Below are 18,167 nucleotides of genomic sequence, written 5' to 3'. Positions count from 1 at the left end.
GAAACAGGCTTATAACCAGGAGGTCCTGTGACCCTGAGCAAGTCACTTAACCTCCTTGTGCTCCGTCTTTCTGGTGCGACGTCGTTAGAAGTGACTCTGCAGCTGATGCATAGTTCACACACCCTATAGTCTCTGTAAGTCGCACACGATCGGACTGTAATCAATGCATTGAATCGGCGTTATCAAGACACATCAGACCTATTGGAATGGTCTGTGTGGTCCTCCATGAGTAACACATGGGGTCCGTTAGGTGACCACCACCAACGCATTGAAAGGTGATGACAGGGTTGCCCAGTCTCATGAGAGAAACGTTAACAGATTGACGTTTCTGCATTTCTCCTTTCTGGTGGAAAAAACGTTACGTGGTTAACGTTTTCACTTTCAACCACAGTGCTTCGCCGCAGCTTTTGTCGAATTTTTTTTGTTAAATTTATTTTCTGTGAACATTAGTTTATGGGTAATCGTGTTTGCTTTTAAACCAATTAAATTGTTACAAAACAATTACTATTATTTAGTCAGTTCGTTTTAATTTCGTATATGGTCTTGTAGTAGTGCTAAAATATACACTGCCTTTTTTCTTTATATATTTATGGGAAACCTCGCTTAATATAATTTTAGGAAATGACATGTTAGCACTGTACTTGCATCCAGAGCGGCTAAAAACAAAACAGTATTCGGTTCAACAGAGACAGTCATTAGTTTAAAAACAAATAAGTTAAATTCTCCGTGTCTATCTGTGTAGTTTGAATTTTGAATGTGCCGCCCCAGCTTGCTCTGCGACGCTCAGCCAATAGGCAGGGACGGGACGTTGAAGAGAATTGTGAGATATGTAGTTTTAAAACCTTGAAATATACCTTTGCTTCTATGACTCGCTCCCACATATCCCACAATTCTTTTCAACGTCCTGTCTCTGCCTATTAGTTGTCCCACTTTCTTTATACAGAACTGGACTCACTCATTGGATAAGTCTGTAACTTTATTTATTTTTCAAACAATATACATGGCATCTTGGAATTGTGCTTTACTTGGTAATATCTATGCATTCTCATTACAACTTAAATCTTTGCCCACCTAAATATTGACCCTTAGCTCCCTAAACATTAAGAAGGTGGACTTGTCACACATAAATAAAACAGGAAAGATTTGTAATAAACTACTTTTATCTACACCTTTGACTAAGTTTAACAGTCATTTTATAGATCACAAACAGTCACCTCAAAGGATTATAAGTCAACCATTATCATTTATGCATCAGACCAATTCAATTAAAAAAGGTTATTAAGTATGTATGCATAGATTTACAACATGATGGGATTTGGATCACTCAGTTACATGTACTCAAATATACATAATCACATTTGAACGTCTGTCTCACAAAATGATACTGTGGGATATATTTTGAATTATTTAAAGACTAATTCAAGTCTGTTTTGATTATCTAAATTAAGTTTGATATTCAGGAAACTTAAGGCTGTTGTTGGCTTCTTTAACCACAGTCTACACATGTTTAATGAAAGGCAAACTTCATCAAAGCAGACTTTTTAAAAACAATCTGCTCCTAATTATATCACACATTCATGTTTTGTGACCATAATATATGTTACAATAAGGATATGATGGGTGGGCATTACAATTTCTTACCATCTTCTCATTGCCTTAAATACATCTAAGAGGTAAAGAAGGTCTGTGATATGGGAAACAGGGGTGATCATCATTTTTAAATGTTATTTGTAATCAATTGCTGGGTTCAACAGCAATGGCAAACTTGTGACTTTTGTTTCAGATGAAAGTTAGTTCCATGTCAGTCATGCAGCATCATGCTTGATAGTGTGCTCTCCAAGGAAATCACTGGGAAGGTGGGTGAGCAGTGGTGTGGTGGTGCATCAGTGCAGAACACTGAACAGCCCTGCATGTCTTCAGGGGTGCTGTCAGCTTGGATGATGGGCCGTCATGGCCAGCCAACCCTTCCTGATGACATTCCAGCAGGACACTGGCCTCATGGGAAACCTCTGGTGGGATCCTGCCAAGAAGAAAAATTGCTATTAGCTGGGTTTCAAAAAGAAATCCCATCATACATCCAATGAGGCCAGTGTCATGCAGTGGTGTATGTTTTCAAGGTGATGTTGCTGTTCATTGGGTTATTGGTTATGGTCTACTTTTATATAAAAGTTTTTTATGTTTACCTGTCTCTGACTGCATGGGACCTACCTGTAGTGGTTTTCATGCACTGTGGGACGATTCATTCAAACTTCCACAGTAGGTGGACACATCCAGAGCATGCCACTGGGTAAACATACATGCCAGTAACTTGTATTTACATTCAATAAGACTTGATGGGAAAGTTTGATTCAATGTCACCATAGAACAGGGAAACAAGTCTACATGATGGAAATACATTACACAGACACTATATTGGTAACAGTACAATTACCAAACATGTAAAGGAAATGCTAGCATGAGATGCTTTATTACATAGAGATATCCAATGGGAGCATTATCTGTTTGGTTTCATTGCATACCAAACAGTTTGCACAATTGTAATGGCCTAAAATGTGAATAAATCACAATATTTCTGAATCAACTTACAACTGAGCTAAAAAGACATATTTGCATGTGCATATTATTTGTACTGAATATTATGACTACCATATAAAACACTGTATCCTTGTTTATGTATTTATGAATATGCATATTGATTGATTTTGTCAGGCTTTATATAACTTGTATACTAAGAACTGGTTATCAGTAGTTCAGTCTGCTTGTTTGCCATTTCCAATAAACTGAATGTCAACCATTTGCATGTACATTATAATTAAAGTAACCATGGTGTTATAATCATATTAGTACTAGATATCACCTGTCCAATTACATTCTGTTGAAAATCTTATTATTCAAGACCACACCAAAGTTCCATCTGCTTCCTGGTACCCAATGACTTCCTGTATTACAGTTCAAACTTCCTCCAATGGTCTGGCTGCAATTATACCATCTGACCTAAACAAAGGTGCCCATAAGCAGGAGTTTATCAATAGTTTTGTTTTAAATATATTGCCATATCCTATAATCCAATATCCTACAATCCAATGCAGAATCGCAAGCTTCTCAGCACAATACAAGGAATTATATTTTTAACACTTCTTTAAGATTTAAATGATAGAGATGCAATTATTGAAAACAATATTCCATTAACATTCAAAATAGTGGCTGCAAATTCATAACGAGATCAAGTGGAACACCAGAAGAATAATAGCTAATCAAATCGGAATTCATGAATGAGCGGCCATATATATAAAAAAAACTGTTATAAGTATACATTATCTTATCACAAACTTCTTTAAAAAGGTTCAGCCCATCAAAATCATTTAGAACACAAATATGAGATAACCATCATAACATCTAATTGAAGCAGAACTAAACCTATACATCTGACAAAACAACAGAAATGAAAATATTGCAAGGACATAAAATATGTAGGCCTATATCATCTTCAAAATGAACTAGTCCTCATCTGCCCAACCTTTTCATAAATCTGCACTATTTATTGAGCAGGATTAAGTTGTTATTTCAGTTAAAAGCTGGAGAGTCGGTTTCAGCACTGATTAGCTGTTTCATAATGCTCTGCCAAATAATGTTGCACAGAAACGAGGGATTAACTTCATGTGTTTGCATACATACAGACAGAATATTAGTAGTAGTAGTAGTAGTAGTAGTAGTAGTAGTAGTAGTAGTAGTCGTAGTAGTCGTAGTAGTAGTAGTATACAAAAAAATATAATGTAGACTTTTTTTAATAGACGTTGTTGTCTTACCTGGGGTGTTGACTGCATTGTGTCGTTGGGATCTTTGGGTTGTCCATTCTTTGGTAAACTGGAAACAATGTAACCAGACCCGCTCGGTACAGATTGTCTAAGAAGTACCTTCCCTTTCCTTGATTCTGCTACGAATAGACTGTGCCAGTAGGCATCGCTGGAAATCAAGGTGGAATCCGGGCGCGCTTGAGAGTTCATAGAATTTCTTTCGCTGTGGTAACTGTTCCTACAGGGAGGCTGTACACTGTTGTGATCAGCACTCTGGCACTTCAACAGGATAAACACTATAATAGTTATCAGAAATAGAAATGTAATTAAAGCCAATCCGATGCTCAAATAGAGATTTAAATCAGAAAAGTAATCATACTCTGACGGTATGTCGGTCATCCCAGATAAAGCTTTTGAATCCGGGTCCATCGTTGATAATTTGATGGTAACTGTGGATGACAGTGGGGGTTCTCCGTTATCCCGTGCGAGAATAACTAGTCTTTGTTTATAAGAATCTCTTTGACTGAATCGCCTCAGTGTTCGTGTTTCCCCGGTGTAGCGGTCTATGCTAAACAAGGTCGGATCGCTTACTTGCAGGAGGTAGTAGGTTATCCGCGAGTTCTGGACAGAATCTGCATCAATGGCAATCACTTTGGTCACCAGGTGTCCTTTGTCAGCCGATCTTGGTATCATATCTTCAGCTACCGATCCATGTGAGCGCCAAGGTGAAACAATAACTGGACTGTTGTCATTCTGATCTAGAACTATTACAGTGACAGTAACATTGCTCTTCAGTGGTGGAGAACCAGAATCCATGGCTTCGACATGAAAATGAAACTCCTTTTCTTTTTCATAAACAAAAGATTGCAGTGCGTAAATGTTGCCGTTGTCTGGGTTAATGGAAAAGTATTTAGACACTGATATATTCAAGATCTTGCTCTCGAGTATTGAATACTTGATTTGTTTGTTTTTACCTAAATCTGGATCAATGGCAGTGACCGCACTTAATAGGGCACTCGGAGCATTGTTTTCTATGACTGAAATAGTGAAGGAAGACTTTTCGAATGCTGGTGGGTTGTCGTTCACATCTAAAAGTTCCAGCGTGATCGTTGTCTTGTTTGACAGAGGAGGCACACCCCTGTCTGTGACGGTGATGGTGATGTTATACTGGGGAATAATTTCACGATCCAAAGGTTCTGCAACTTCAAGAGCGTAAACGTTTTCTGAAGACTTTTGCAATGTAAAGGTCAATGTTTCAGAGATCTGACAGTGAACCTTGCCATTTTCACCTGAATCCATATCTGTTACACTGATAAGCGCTATTACTGTACCTACAGTTATGTTTTCTCGCACTGGGCTTAAAAGAGATTTAATTGTGATTTCAGGATACTTGTCATTTCTATCAGTCACGTGTATTACCACTTTACAATGCCCAACCTTTGAACTCGAGCCCCTTTCCTTAGCTTGCACATACATTTCAAAAGCATTTAGATCTTAAAAATCTAGCGTCCCTTTGATCCTGATCTCTCCGTTATTGGGATCCAAAGAGAACAAGTCTCTTGTCTTTTCAAACGTGTATCTTCTAAACGTATATATTATCTCGCTGTTGGATCCATCATCTAAATCTGAAGCATTTAACTTAAAGACAAGAGTTCCTATAAAGGCATTTTCAGTTACATTTACTGTGTAAATTGGCTGATCAAACTGAGGAGCATTATCGTTGGTATCCAGAACAAACACAGTTATATTAACAGAGCCAGATTTTTCAGGGGCTCCACCATCGATAGCGGTCAAAAGAAAATTGTGAACTGCTTGCTGCTCTCTATCCAAAATCTTCCTAAGCACCAAATCACAGAACCTGGAGCCGTCATCTCCCGTCTGAACTTCAATATCAAAGTGTTCATTTTCACTCAGCTGGTAGGTGCTTACAGTGTTTGTTCCGACATCTGGATCTACAGCCTTGTCAAGAGAAAACCGCTCTCCTGTTGCAGCAGATTCTAAAATATCCAGCTCTATGGATTTTGAAGAGAAGTGAGGCGCATTGTCATTCACATCTGTAATTTCTAATTGAACACTGTAGATTTTAAGTGGGTTTTTAATCATAACGCCCAGATTCAGAAAACAATTATCTCTTGATCTACACAACTGTTCCCTGTCTATTCTGTCTGTGATATACAAGTCCCCGGTGCCTTTATTAACCCCCAGGTACTGCTTGCTGGAGATTATGTCGATCCGGAGCTCGCATTTAAGCAAGACTGGTAGCATCAAGTTCCAAATCATTAACTACATTTGCAACAACAGATCCTACTTCCATTTCCTCAGGAATCGAATAACGGATCGTAGATTCAGCTACATTGCAAGTAAATGCCAGTAGAAAGAACAATGGCACGTACCTTTTCATGTTGTGTATGGCAAGATGATATGACATTGCAGTTCTAATGCGGCTATTCCAAACCAGAGAAATGGTGTTAATGACCAATCCGTTCGTGTTTCTTTGTAATCCCGAGTGATTCACTCCGCCTCACGTTTAAGATTATTGAAATGACTGTTTCAGCCTAATTGAGAAAAGCCAAACCTTCTTAAAGTATCTGCGTCTGCACACCCACAAAAATGAAAGTATCCCAGCATAACAGAAAGTTGTGCATACTTGTTGTGTTTGTTTATTTGTTTGTTTATTTGTTTGTTTGTTTGTTTGTTTGTTTGTTTCAAAACCGGCTTAATAAAATTGTTTAAATAATTATTAAGAAATCATTGCGATTTATTTTTCAACACTTGCCTTGAGTATACAGTTGTAAGCTTGCACTTAAACGTCAGGTTTTCTTTTTTGATTTTTCAGTTACAGTGTCCAATATCAATTAGTGTTATGGAGAGGTACATAATGCTATTCCCTTTAAAATCAGCTCACTTGACTAAATTACATCTCCCGAAAGTCACGCTTGGAAGGTCAGTTTTTATCTTTCAGCCAAAACCTACTTCCTTCTACCGTCCCATTACACTCGACAGGGAAGAAAACTAGTATGCTATCTTTCTATATAGAGTAGTAGGCTATTTATTCTGTTAACTACAATATTTACACTAGAATGCTTTTATAGTGCTCCAAATGCAAATAGCTACACGTACAAGTTTATAAATATACGTATGTTTGCGAATTTAGGTTGCCCATAAGAACAAACTTTTCTTATATGAGTTTTTGTATTAATAAACAGGTCATGTGAAAGTTATGTTAGTGCAAGGTTCAGCACCCACTGAAGGACAGCACCAGAGCTGCACGAACTATCCACGTGGTTCACAGTAACACAACGTGCATCTAAACAGTTTGTCCGCAGTGAATAACTCGATGTTACGAGGCCAAGACAACTCATTTGTATAAGTTCAACTGCAACGTATAGTTGGCATTTTAAACAAATGTACCGATAACCCTATAAAAGAATTGTAACATTTTAATAGAACACACTTGTATGCAGTATTTAAAGTAAATAATTATTTAAGAACATAAAGGCACGTAGGTGATTAAATCGTGCCGTTGTTGTCTTACCTGGGGTGTTGACTGTACTGTGTCGTTAGAATCTTTTGGTTGTCCATTCTTTGGTAAACTGGAAACAATGTAACCAGACCCGCTCGGTACAGATTGTCTAAGAAGCACCTTCCCTTTCCTTGATTCTGCTACGAACAGACTGTGCCAGTAGGCATCGCTGGAAATCAAGGTGGAATCCGGGCGCGCTTGAGAGTTCATAGAATTTCTTTCGCTGTGGTAACTGTTCCTACAGGGAGGCTGTACACTGTTGTGATCAGCACTCTGGCACTTCAACAGGATAAACACTATAATAGTTATCAGGAACAGAAATGTAATTGAAGCCAACCCGATGATCAAATACAGATTTAAATCAGAAAAGTAATCATACTCTGAAGGTGTGTCGGTCATCCCAGATAAAGCTTTTGAATCCGGGTCCATCGTTGATAATTTGATGGTAACTGTGGATGACAGTGGGGGTTCTCCGTTATCCCGTGCGAGAATAACTAGTCTTTGTTTATAAGAATCTCTTTGACTGAATCGCCTCAGTGTTCGTGTTTCCCCGGTGTAGCGGTCTATGCTAAACAAGGTCGGATCGCTTACTTGCAGGAGGTAGTAGGTTATCCGCGAGTTCTGGACAGAATCTGCATCAATGGCAATCACTTTGGTCACCAGGTATCCTTTGTCAGCCGATCTTGGTATCACATCTTCAGCTACCGATCCATGTGAGCGCCAAGGTGAAACAATAACTGGGCTGTTGTCATTCTGATCTAGAACTATTACAGTGACAGTAACATTGCTCTTCAGTGGTGGAGAACCAGAATCCATGGCTTCGACATGAAAATGAAACTCCTTTTCATTTTCATAATCTAAAGACAGCAGTGCGTAAATGTTGCCATTTTCTGGGTTGATATAAAATAATTTAGACACTGACATATTCGTGTTTTTGCTTTCCAGGATAGAATATTTGAGCAATCGGTTTTCATTTAAATCTGGGTCATTAGCAGTTATAGAACTTAATAAGCCACCTGGGACATTGTTTTCCAGGACAGATATCGTGTAAGAAGACTCTTTAAATGTTGGTGGGTTGTCGTTCACGTCCAGAAGTTCTAAAGTGATGGTTTTATCATTTGACAGAGGAGGAAACCCTCTATCCGTTGTGGTGGTAGTGATGTTGTACACTGGGACAATTTCTCGATCAAGCGGTTCTGCTGTCACCAGCGTGTAATAGTTTTTTAATGACTGCTGGAGTTTAAACGCATGATTTTCAGATATATGACAGTCAACCACCCCATTTTCCCCCGAGTCCAAATCTTCTACGCTGAAAAGAGCTACAACCGTACCTATCGACACGTTTTCTAGAACTGGACTCTTCAGAGATGTGATAATGATTTCTGGAGAATTGTCATTAGCATCACTTACTTGTATTACCACTTTACAGTGTCCACTCATTGCATTGTCTTTCACTTGCACAAACAGTTCATAAACATTACATTCTTCAAAATCTATGTTTCCTTTGACCCTGATCTCTCCATTATTTGGATGCAAAGAGAATTTCTGTAGTGCAATTCCTGACATAGGTCTACTGAAGGAATATTGTGTTTCTGCGTTGGACCCTTCATCTAAATCGGTAGCATTCAACTTCAGGACAAGAGAACCTATTGCGACATTTTCTGTTAAATTCACAGTGTAAATTAGCTGATCAAACTGGGGTGCATTGTCGTTGGCATCCAGAACACGGACAGTGATATTTGCAGTGCAAGACAGTGTAGGGACTCCACCATCAACAGCAGTCAGAAGCAAACTGTAAACAGCTTGCTGCTCTCTGTCCAAAGCACGCCTCAGTAACAGATTAGCAAATCTGGAACCGTCCTTTAATGTCTGAACTTCAATATCAAAATGCTGATTTTCACTCAGATGATATGTGCGTACCGAGTTTGTGCCGGCATCTGGGTCTGCAGCCTTGTCCAGGGAGAACCGCTCGCCTGGTGTTGCTAATTCTAAAATATCCAGCTCTATAGATTGCGGTGAGAAATGAGGAGCATTGTCATTCACGTCTGTAATTTCTAATTCAACACTGAAGATTTTAAGTGGGTTTTCAATTATAACGTCCAGATTGAGAATACAGTTATCCTTAGATCCACATAGTTCTTCTCTGTCTATTTTTTCCTTAATGTACATATTCCCATTGTCTTTATTTACCTCCAGATACTGTTTACCAGTGCCCGATGCAATACGAATCTCGTGTTTAAGTAGACCGTGAGCATTAAGTCCCATATCATTTGCTAAATTTGCAATAACATAACCATCTTCCATTTCCTCTGGAATTGAGTAACGAATTTTACAATAAGATACATTGCAGGCTAAAAATAGTAAAAAGAAACGGATGACAAACCTTTCCATGTCGTAGACTGAAGCACAAGATCCAGTTGCAGTAGCAGGTATCGAAATATTTTAAAATATCTCACGATAAACGCCCTGTTTTCCAGAAGCTGATGCCACTGCACACACATAGACTTTGCATTTTCTCTGCATTGGTAGATTTCAATGGCTGCTTATTGTGAGAACAAATTCCACACCGAATTGTACTGGTGAACAGCGACACTGTGAGTCTGAAACCAAGAACCACATCTCCTGCAACAATTTTTTTAATTGTCTTTTTGATAACATAAAAAAATGAACATCATACCTTTTATAGAGCCAGTAATATTTTTTAAAACTGTTGGAAATTGACCAAATGGTGTTGCATTGCAGAAACATATTAATTATAATTGTATTAATAAAAACACACTAGTTATTGTAAACGGTACACAAAAACTAAATAAACTACCCCAGAATAAATACACATAAACAATATCCCCAGCTTTATTCTCCCATACTCAACACTATTGCAAATTATTATATGTATGTCTTAACCATTACAGAAGTACAACGAAACATATAAACCATCGGTATTCTGTAGCCTCTTTGCAAAAAGGATGAATCTATTTCCCTAATTTACTCCGGGTAGGTCACATAGTGTCACCAATGAAGCTGTCAATCTGATAATAACACATTTCAAATCAATATTTTAGTATCCTTTCTGCAAAGATCATACAGAAAAAGATTTCAGCACAAATTTGTGGAGGGCAGGTGCAGTTATATTAGAATCTAGTAGCTATATTAAGGTGCACCAAAGAACCGCAACGATCAACTTTCTTATTGATCATTAGTCAATAGTCCTGTCCTTGTCCTTTTGATAGAATGGTGCACTGTTCGTGTTGGATAAGATTCCCATATGTACATATTGATCGTTAACAGTGACACCATAGGTACTAATACCAACTACACACAAAGCATAAGAATACGGCCACGGACATTGTAAGTGTACGTCTTTATTAACCTTAAGAATAATTAATTAGTTTCATGACCTAAGGTATGGAAACAATGTAATCAGACTCTAATCTCAGTGTATTGCCCTAAAATCGCATAGTTACTTGTGTTACATTCTCGGAAGCTAAATATAAAATGAAAAATGTTGTCTAATTTGGATATTTAATATTAACAACTACATGCAAGTTATCATTAGTGGCTGTTATTTGTATCACTACTTTACAGGGCCCAGTGATTGCATTTGGTAATTTGTCATTTGCTTCCACTTATAATTCATAAACATTACATTGCTCGAAATCTATATTCCCTTTAATGCTGATTTATCCAGTCCTGGAATAAACCGTTTCCGCTTTAGATCACTCGTCTAAATATGTAGCGTTTAGTTTAATGACAAGTATTCCTATTAAGTCATGTTTAGTCATGTTCACTGTGTAGATTGGCTGATCAAATTGAGGAGCATTGTCATTGGCATCCACGACATGTACTGTGATATTAACAGTGTCAGATTGTTCAGGGCCGTCTATAACACTCAAAATTAAATTGTGAACAGTCTGCCGCTCGCTATCCAAAGGTTTGCTCAATATAAGACTTGAAAACCTGGAGCCGTCTTTTAACGACTTGATTTCTATATCAAAATGTTCATTTCCACTCAGCTGGTATGTGCTTATTGCGTTAATCCCAACATCTTGGTCTACAGCTTTATCCAGAGAAACCCACTCTCCTGGTAAAGCTACATTTGCAACAACAAATCCACGTTCTATTTCCTCTGGAATCGAAAAACGGATCTTAGAATGAGCTCGATTGCAAGCCAGTGAAAGAAATAAGAAATATATCACAAACCTTTTCATGCCGCCTTTAGTAAGAACCTAGATCATTGTAACTAAATGATGAATATATTCTTAATGGTTTCCTTTTCAGTAACGGCCCCTGCACTGTTCTGTGCTGATCAACGTTATTGGTTGCTTTGGATCAGACAGTTAATTCAACATTTAGATTTTATTGGTGAACAGCGACACTGTGAGTCTGAAATAAATAAACACACATCTTGCTAATAACTATAGCATATATGTCTGGATAAAAGCCGTACTATTGACATTTCTGTGGCATATGTGTTAAACTCTAACAAACACTGAAATACGGGGGTTTCATTGCTTCACAATTCTAGCAATTTCTAATGTTTTATTTGGATTTTAAATGTGGTATGTGTTATGACTCTTTTGTGTTATATGGTTATAGGTATGGATTTCTCCTTAACTGATTCGCTAGCATTGCCATCATGAACACAGTATTTGTAGGTATGTGTTCTATCACTGGTCGGTGCAACGGAGCTTCACTGTCATTGTTTTTTTCACCACTTCTTTAGACATTACAACGATACAAAATAAAGCTGATCACTTATTTACCTTCACAAATAGTTGGTTATGTCAATTCACCCGAGAAAAAATCTAAACAAACAACACTTTACAACAAACAGAACATATCAATTAATGAACCAGCAATGTTTCAAACACGACAGACAATAAAAGACAAACCAATGAACTCATGCACCCCCCCCCCCCCCCCCCCCCCATTCATTGTTCGAGCACAAACTGGAGTACACCACTTTTGTCTATTTGTGATGCTCTGAATGTTATGAATGTTAAGATGGCAAGCAGCGACCACATGCGTCTTGACTACACATATAACACAGCGAGAAAATAATAAGTTAATAAAACCACTTTAAGAAACAACTGTGAATTTTGACTACAGTAATTAGTGTTTTAAATAGAGTGTCATTGGAGCTTCTAGTTTAACCGAAGCTGTATGAAATGCCAGACATAACAATATCTTCTGAGATGCTATAGAAAACATTGTCAATATATAAGTGAATACGTCATACATTAGCTTTATTTAAAACCATGCTGGGTTTCTTACCCCTGGTGGTACGTTGATGACATCCTTGTGCCCTTGATGTTGCCTATAAGGTTGGACGGCATTACCAGTCTTCGGGTTAATGTTACAATTGTCTGTACTTTGCCTTGGAAACATAAATCCACCTTGTGCCATGTCTGGAGATAAATACACCTCATAAAAGTACGTTTGTGAAAGAGTGCCAGTTAGACGGGTTTTACTGCACCGCAAAACCGCATTCGGTGGCATAGGTATTGGCAAACCATTGATAATCCTTGGATACACAGAGCTGGAATCCTGCCACCTTCTATATTCACTGATTATTAAAACTAGTACACTTATGAGAAACAGCAAAGAAACTAGCCCCAAAGAAAAGATCAAATAGAAGGTCATATCTGAACTGGCCTCTGTGTCATTCGCCTCTTCGTTCATAGACTGTAGTGTTTCTGAGGTATCATCTAGAATCGCTACTGTAATCGTTGCAGTTGCTGAAAGTTGTGGTAGTCCGTGGTCGCTCACAAAGATAACCAGTTTCTGTCTTGTTGCATCATTTTTACCCACAAGTCGGGCTGTCCTAATTTCCCCTGTTTGGGCCATCACTGTAAAAAGTCCTCGATTCGTAGATTTAACTAAATGGTAGGTAAGCCAAGAATTCTGACCAACGTCCAAGTCCACAGCCACCACCTTAGAGACAAAGTAGCCAATGTTTGCTGACCGAGGGAGAAACTCGACCACCGCTGGGCCATTACTGGAAACAGGGTATAGAATGGTGGGAATGTTATCGTTTTGATCAAGTATGCATACTTTAACCTTGATATTTGTGCTGAGTGAGGGCATTCCCGAATCTCGAGCTTGAACTGTTATTTCAAACTCTCTGAGTCGCTCGTAGTCAAAAGAAATCAATGTGTAAATAGTTCCGCTTTCTGCGTTAATGGCGATACAGGAGCTGGACGGTATCCCTTGAATTACGCTGTCGAGAATGGAATATGACACCAATGCGTTTTGATTAAGGTCTCTATCCAAAGCTAAAACAGTCAGTATAGATGTGCTGGGAAGGTTGTTTTCACTCAGATATCCAGTATATGAATGTTTCACAAAAGCTGGAGAGTTGTCATTTATGTCTAAAATTTCCACTAGAATTGTATCAGAGGATGAAAGCTGGGGAGAACCATAATCAACAGCTGTAACAGTGACATTATATTCAGCTACCTTTTCACGATCCAGTGCACTGTCTATAACCAATGAATACTGGTTAGTTTGAGTCGAAATTAGTTTGAATGGAATATGTATAGGTACATAACACTGAACCTGTCCATTGGCCCCTGAATCGCGATCGGCAACACTAACAAGAGCTACTTGGGTCCCAAGGATGGCATCTTCATGGACTTTGTTCGGACCAGAGATTAAAGTGATTTCAGGGGCATTGTCATTTTCGTCCATTACTTGAACCAAAACAGTGCATTCCCCAGGAGATGGGTTAACACCTTTATCTTTGGCTTCCAGGTATATTTCATGAATTCTAGAATCCTCAAAATCTATTACTCCTTTAACAGTGATATCACCTGAATTATAGTTCAAGCTAAACATATCCCGAACTTTACCAGTTGTGTGACGACTGAAGGAATATGTAATATCTCCATTTAGGCCTTCGTCTCGGTCAGTGGCTGTTAATGTGGTTACCAAAGTTCCTATAGGTGCATTTTCCACTATACTGACTCTATAAACTAACTGATCAAAAATTGGCATATTGTCATTAATATCCAGGACATTTATGAGAATGTGTGCTGTGCCAGTCCTCTGTGGCTCTCCGCCATCAGTGGCGGTGAGTATTAACTCGTGCGCTGGCTGCTGCTCTCTGTCTAGAGGATTCTTCAGTACCAGATCAGCGATTTTGCTTCCATCACTGCGAGTCCGTACATTTAAGTAAAAGTAATCGTTAGGACTGAGATGGTAATTTTGCAACGAGTTCACTCCCATGTCGGGATCTTGTGCGCTCTCAATTGGAAAGCGTGTACCTGGAGAGGCAGATTCGAATATGTCTATTTGAAAGGTTGCATTAGGGAAATGGGGAGGGTTGTCGTTTACATCTAGTATTTCCACTTCAACGGGATACACCATTGCGGGGTCATCAATTGATATTATGAGTGGCAGAATACATAGTGGACTTTGCACACATATTTCTTCCCGGTCTATTTGTTTATTTGAAAACAAAACACCGTTCTCAATTTCGAAATCGTGTTTGTTGGTGCCGTGCGTAATCTGGACCCTGCGCGCTTGGAAATCTTTGAGAACTAGCCCGAGATCCACTGTAACATTTCCTACAAATGAATGAGGAGGCGATTCTTCAGCAATAGAATAACGGATTGTTGCTTCAGAGAGATTACTGCAAACAAGCAATAATAATACAGTTCTGATAATAGGATGTCCTTCCTCTGTTCTTGGCATTTTTAGTTAGCAAACAATGCTTAACGTTCTATATAACCTTCGGCGATTTTTACTAACAAATACCAAGATGAGGTTACCTTTTATTGTACTCAACTCCAGAGGATGAATTGTGTAATAGTCAGCAGAGCTTTCATTCCCTTGTGAATATTGGGTTTCTACTGTAAAAGCAAAATCCAAATGTTCTGGATATTTGGTCACAATGGCTTCTTAATGTTTTTTTCTGCAGTGGCTGAACAGAACCTCCTTCTCTCTGGTATAGTCAGCTTATGTACAAGGGAGTGGACCTAGATATAAATTAACAGACGGCAAACACTGACACCAACAGTTTAAAAAAGGAATTGCATGAGTCATAAGAGAAACTCAATTAAAAACTCAAAATTACACTCATGAAGAAGTTTGAATGAATGTAATTAAAAGAGCTTCCTTAGGAATATAAGTGATACTCTTAATTACCAACCTAGTATTGCTGTTCTTCACAAACTCTTCCATTTTACGACCTGGAAAATTATGCTACATTGTTGTTTTAACACGGATATCCATATTCTTCATAGACGTTTTACCTAACACTGTTCAACTAAATATTTAAGAAAGTAACATAAATCATATGTAAACTATTTTAAACACAGTTTACTGCATTGTCATTGTCTGAGTACAAATAAACATTACAATGTAAAGTATACCAACACTAAAATGAGTTAAACTGTGTTTTTTTGGTTTGTTTTGGCATAAACATTTAGAATACAGTGAACACATTAAAATATTTTAAATAGTCAACCATTATTATTATTATTATTATAAATGTATATGAGGATTTAAAGGGGATTTAAACTTATAGTTGAATCAGCATTTGCTCTAACTTTAGAGGAAGTTTGCAAATACTGAAAATCCAATGTCTTTATAAAATGGACAATTCCATGTTGTAATATGAGCCTCTGTTCAGTAAGTAAGAAGGAAGACAAACTTGCATCTTGTTTGCTGCTTCTGCTTTGCTCTGTGTATTGGCATTTGGAGCACCAAAGCAAGTTCATTGGATACTTTAGCAAGAAATGAGATGCTGGCCCTCAGACTGAATCCAAATATCTTCCCATCAGATCTTCTGAAAAGGAAAGTGGTCCGACAACGCATTTTATACAACTTCCTAATCTTGCACTGCTTTTATTCTCAAGGTTAAAACAGTGTCTAAATGTACCCACTTCCTCCTCAAGCTAGTCATGCTTGGAAGGAACAATCTACAGCCCTCCAGCAGCTCTTGTGCTTAACCCAGTGATGTGTAAACATATTAATTGGTGTTTTTATGTGAGTTTGCTTTTGCTTGCTTTAGTTGTGTTAGCGTAGTGTGTGCTTGTTGATTCTCTTATCTGACACACTGGGAATACTTGCATGAATTGCATCTTAATAGAAGTAAGGGTTATTTCTGCTAAGCTTATTTCCAGAGCAAAGTTTGCTATAATTATGTATTCCAAACATGAAGCAAATACTGCACTGGGGCAAAAGCTTAATAAATAAATGGTTCCTTTTTTGGGCTGGACTACTGTATATTTTTGTGTTATATGATGAATATTGAACGACCGAGAGTTCTATTTAATATGCCCTTAAGAAACTTGTCACCCAACTGGACCATAATTAGGGGGTTCAAATGTGGTGCGTCATACCTGAGAACCCACTAAGGTTCAGATATGAAGCATGATCCTGATGTTTATATCTGGTACTCAATTAGAACTGTTGACTATCAGTTAGATTATGGGTCAAATATAATCACATAATAACACGTCAGTGGTTGGTAGCTACCAACCACCTTTAATTAACAATATTACAATGTAATGCTAAGAAATAAATAAATAAATAAATAAATAAATAAATAAATAAATAAATAATACAACTATTCAGCCCTGCAATATAAAGTCCTACCAATGTTTATTTATAGAACATAAAAAGCAGAGACACCCATAGTAACCATAGGATACTTTTCAGTGTGCCATAATCTCATAATAATGACCCCCAGCCCACCAACCCAAGACTTACGGGACCGCAGTCGTACCCCTTATAGACACCATAGCACATCTGAGCAGAGGCTCACCTGGGAACCAGCTACATAGTTGACTTGTATCTTTTCATATCAACTGTTATTAAGAATATCATGAATCTTAAAATGGAAAAGCATAACAAGAAATCAAAATCAGTTAGCATCACCTCTTACTGTATGTCATGAACTGGGTGGCTTCTGTTATATGAACATTTTAGAGTCGCTTACATAAAAGCTTATGATGTAATTGACCATGACTATTGTAGCTGGTTAAAAAGTAAGTAGCTTCAAATGTCATTTGAATAGATTTTTATTATATTTACATTGGTCAGGCAAGCTTGGAGCCTTGTAAAGACAGATTTGCCTAAACATTTTGCTATTGGCCCCAGAACACAGTGCAATTGATGGTGAATTCCAACACTTTTACACTGCATGCATCCTGTATACCAACATGTACAGTACACAGCAAAGATACAATTGTTTTGTGTGGACTCTGCCCTGTAATGGTAACAATAAATCCTCCAAGTTATATTACACCTGAACAAACTGTAGAGAAGTATTTGTATACATTGAAATGTGCATTATAGAAACACACTTTTATAAATGCAGGTTTAAGGTGAATAATTGTGGAATGGATCATGTATGGATACTTCTCCTTCTTAAACAGATCGCTTAGGGATCCATTTCAGATTTGATGTGCCCTTCCTATTGCCTGAAAGGAGTCTGAGGTTCCTCTCCACCAGTTACAAGCAACTCTGATACTTGGATTCCCTGGTATGATTTGGTATGATCAGGTATGATTTGTACAATCCAATACTTAATTACACTGTACCAAGATGGACATTAAAGTGCTTCATTAAAATGATTTAAGACACAGACAGAACAAATCCAGGGACAGGAAAACTTGCTTTTAAATATTTCTCAAGTCCTGATCAACTGATACCAGACCAGGAGCACACATCTAATCTTGAAATAGCTTCTGTGTTCATGCTTTGTGACCAGGGTTCACAGTGCCTCAACATGTATGCATTTGGTCTGTAAATTAGTTAGTATCTCTATACTGCATGTTTTTAATACAATTATATCAATCTAACAAAATGTGTTTTGCTTCGCCATAACCTGGAGAACCCCT

At 37.9% G+C, this 18,167-nt stretch overlaps 1 protein-coding gene across 1 annotated transcript; it reads right to left on the bottom strand.

Annotated features, from left to right (window-relative positions):
* Positions 1 to 963: 963 nt before the first annotated feature.
* Positions 964 to 9,708, bottom strand: LOC117413257 (protocadherin alpha-C2-like). The gene is made up of 2 exons (XM_058996711.1): positions 7,330 to 9,708; positions 964 to 2,020 (listed from the first exon to the last, which is right to left on the bottom strand). The coding sequence occupies exons 1-2, from the start codon at positions 9,706 to 9,708 to the stop codon at positions 1,997 to 1,999; spliced, it is 2,403 nt and encodes an 800-aa protein (XP_058852694.1). The 3' UTR covers positions 964 to 1,996.
* Positions 9,709 to 18,167: the final 8,459 nt, after the last annotated feature.

Source organism: Acipenser ruthenus, chromosome 23 (assembly GCF_902713425.1).
Source record: "Acipenser ruthenus chromosome 23, fAciRut3.2 maternal haplotype, whole genome shotgun sequence".
NCBI lineage: Eukaryota > Metazoa > Chordata > Actinopteri > Acipenseriformes > Acipenseridae > Acipenser > Acipenser ruthenus.
Note: the sequence above shows the minus strand (reverse complement) of the source record. Positions and strands in the feature narration are given on the sequence as shown.

Excerpts from the sequence above, each read along its gene's own strand:
- LOC117413257 (XM_058996711.1), bottom strand. The coding sequence starts at position 9,708 with ATGGAAAGGTTTGTCATCCGTTTCTTTTTACTATTTTTAGCCTGCAAT. Across the intron at positions 2,021-7,329 it reads CAGTACAGTCAACACCCCAG|GATCCCACCAGAGGTTTCCC; the intron begins GTAAGACAACAA and ends TCTTCTTGGCAG.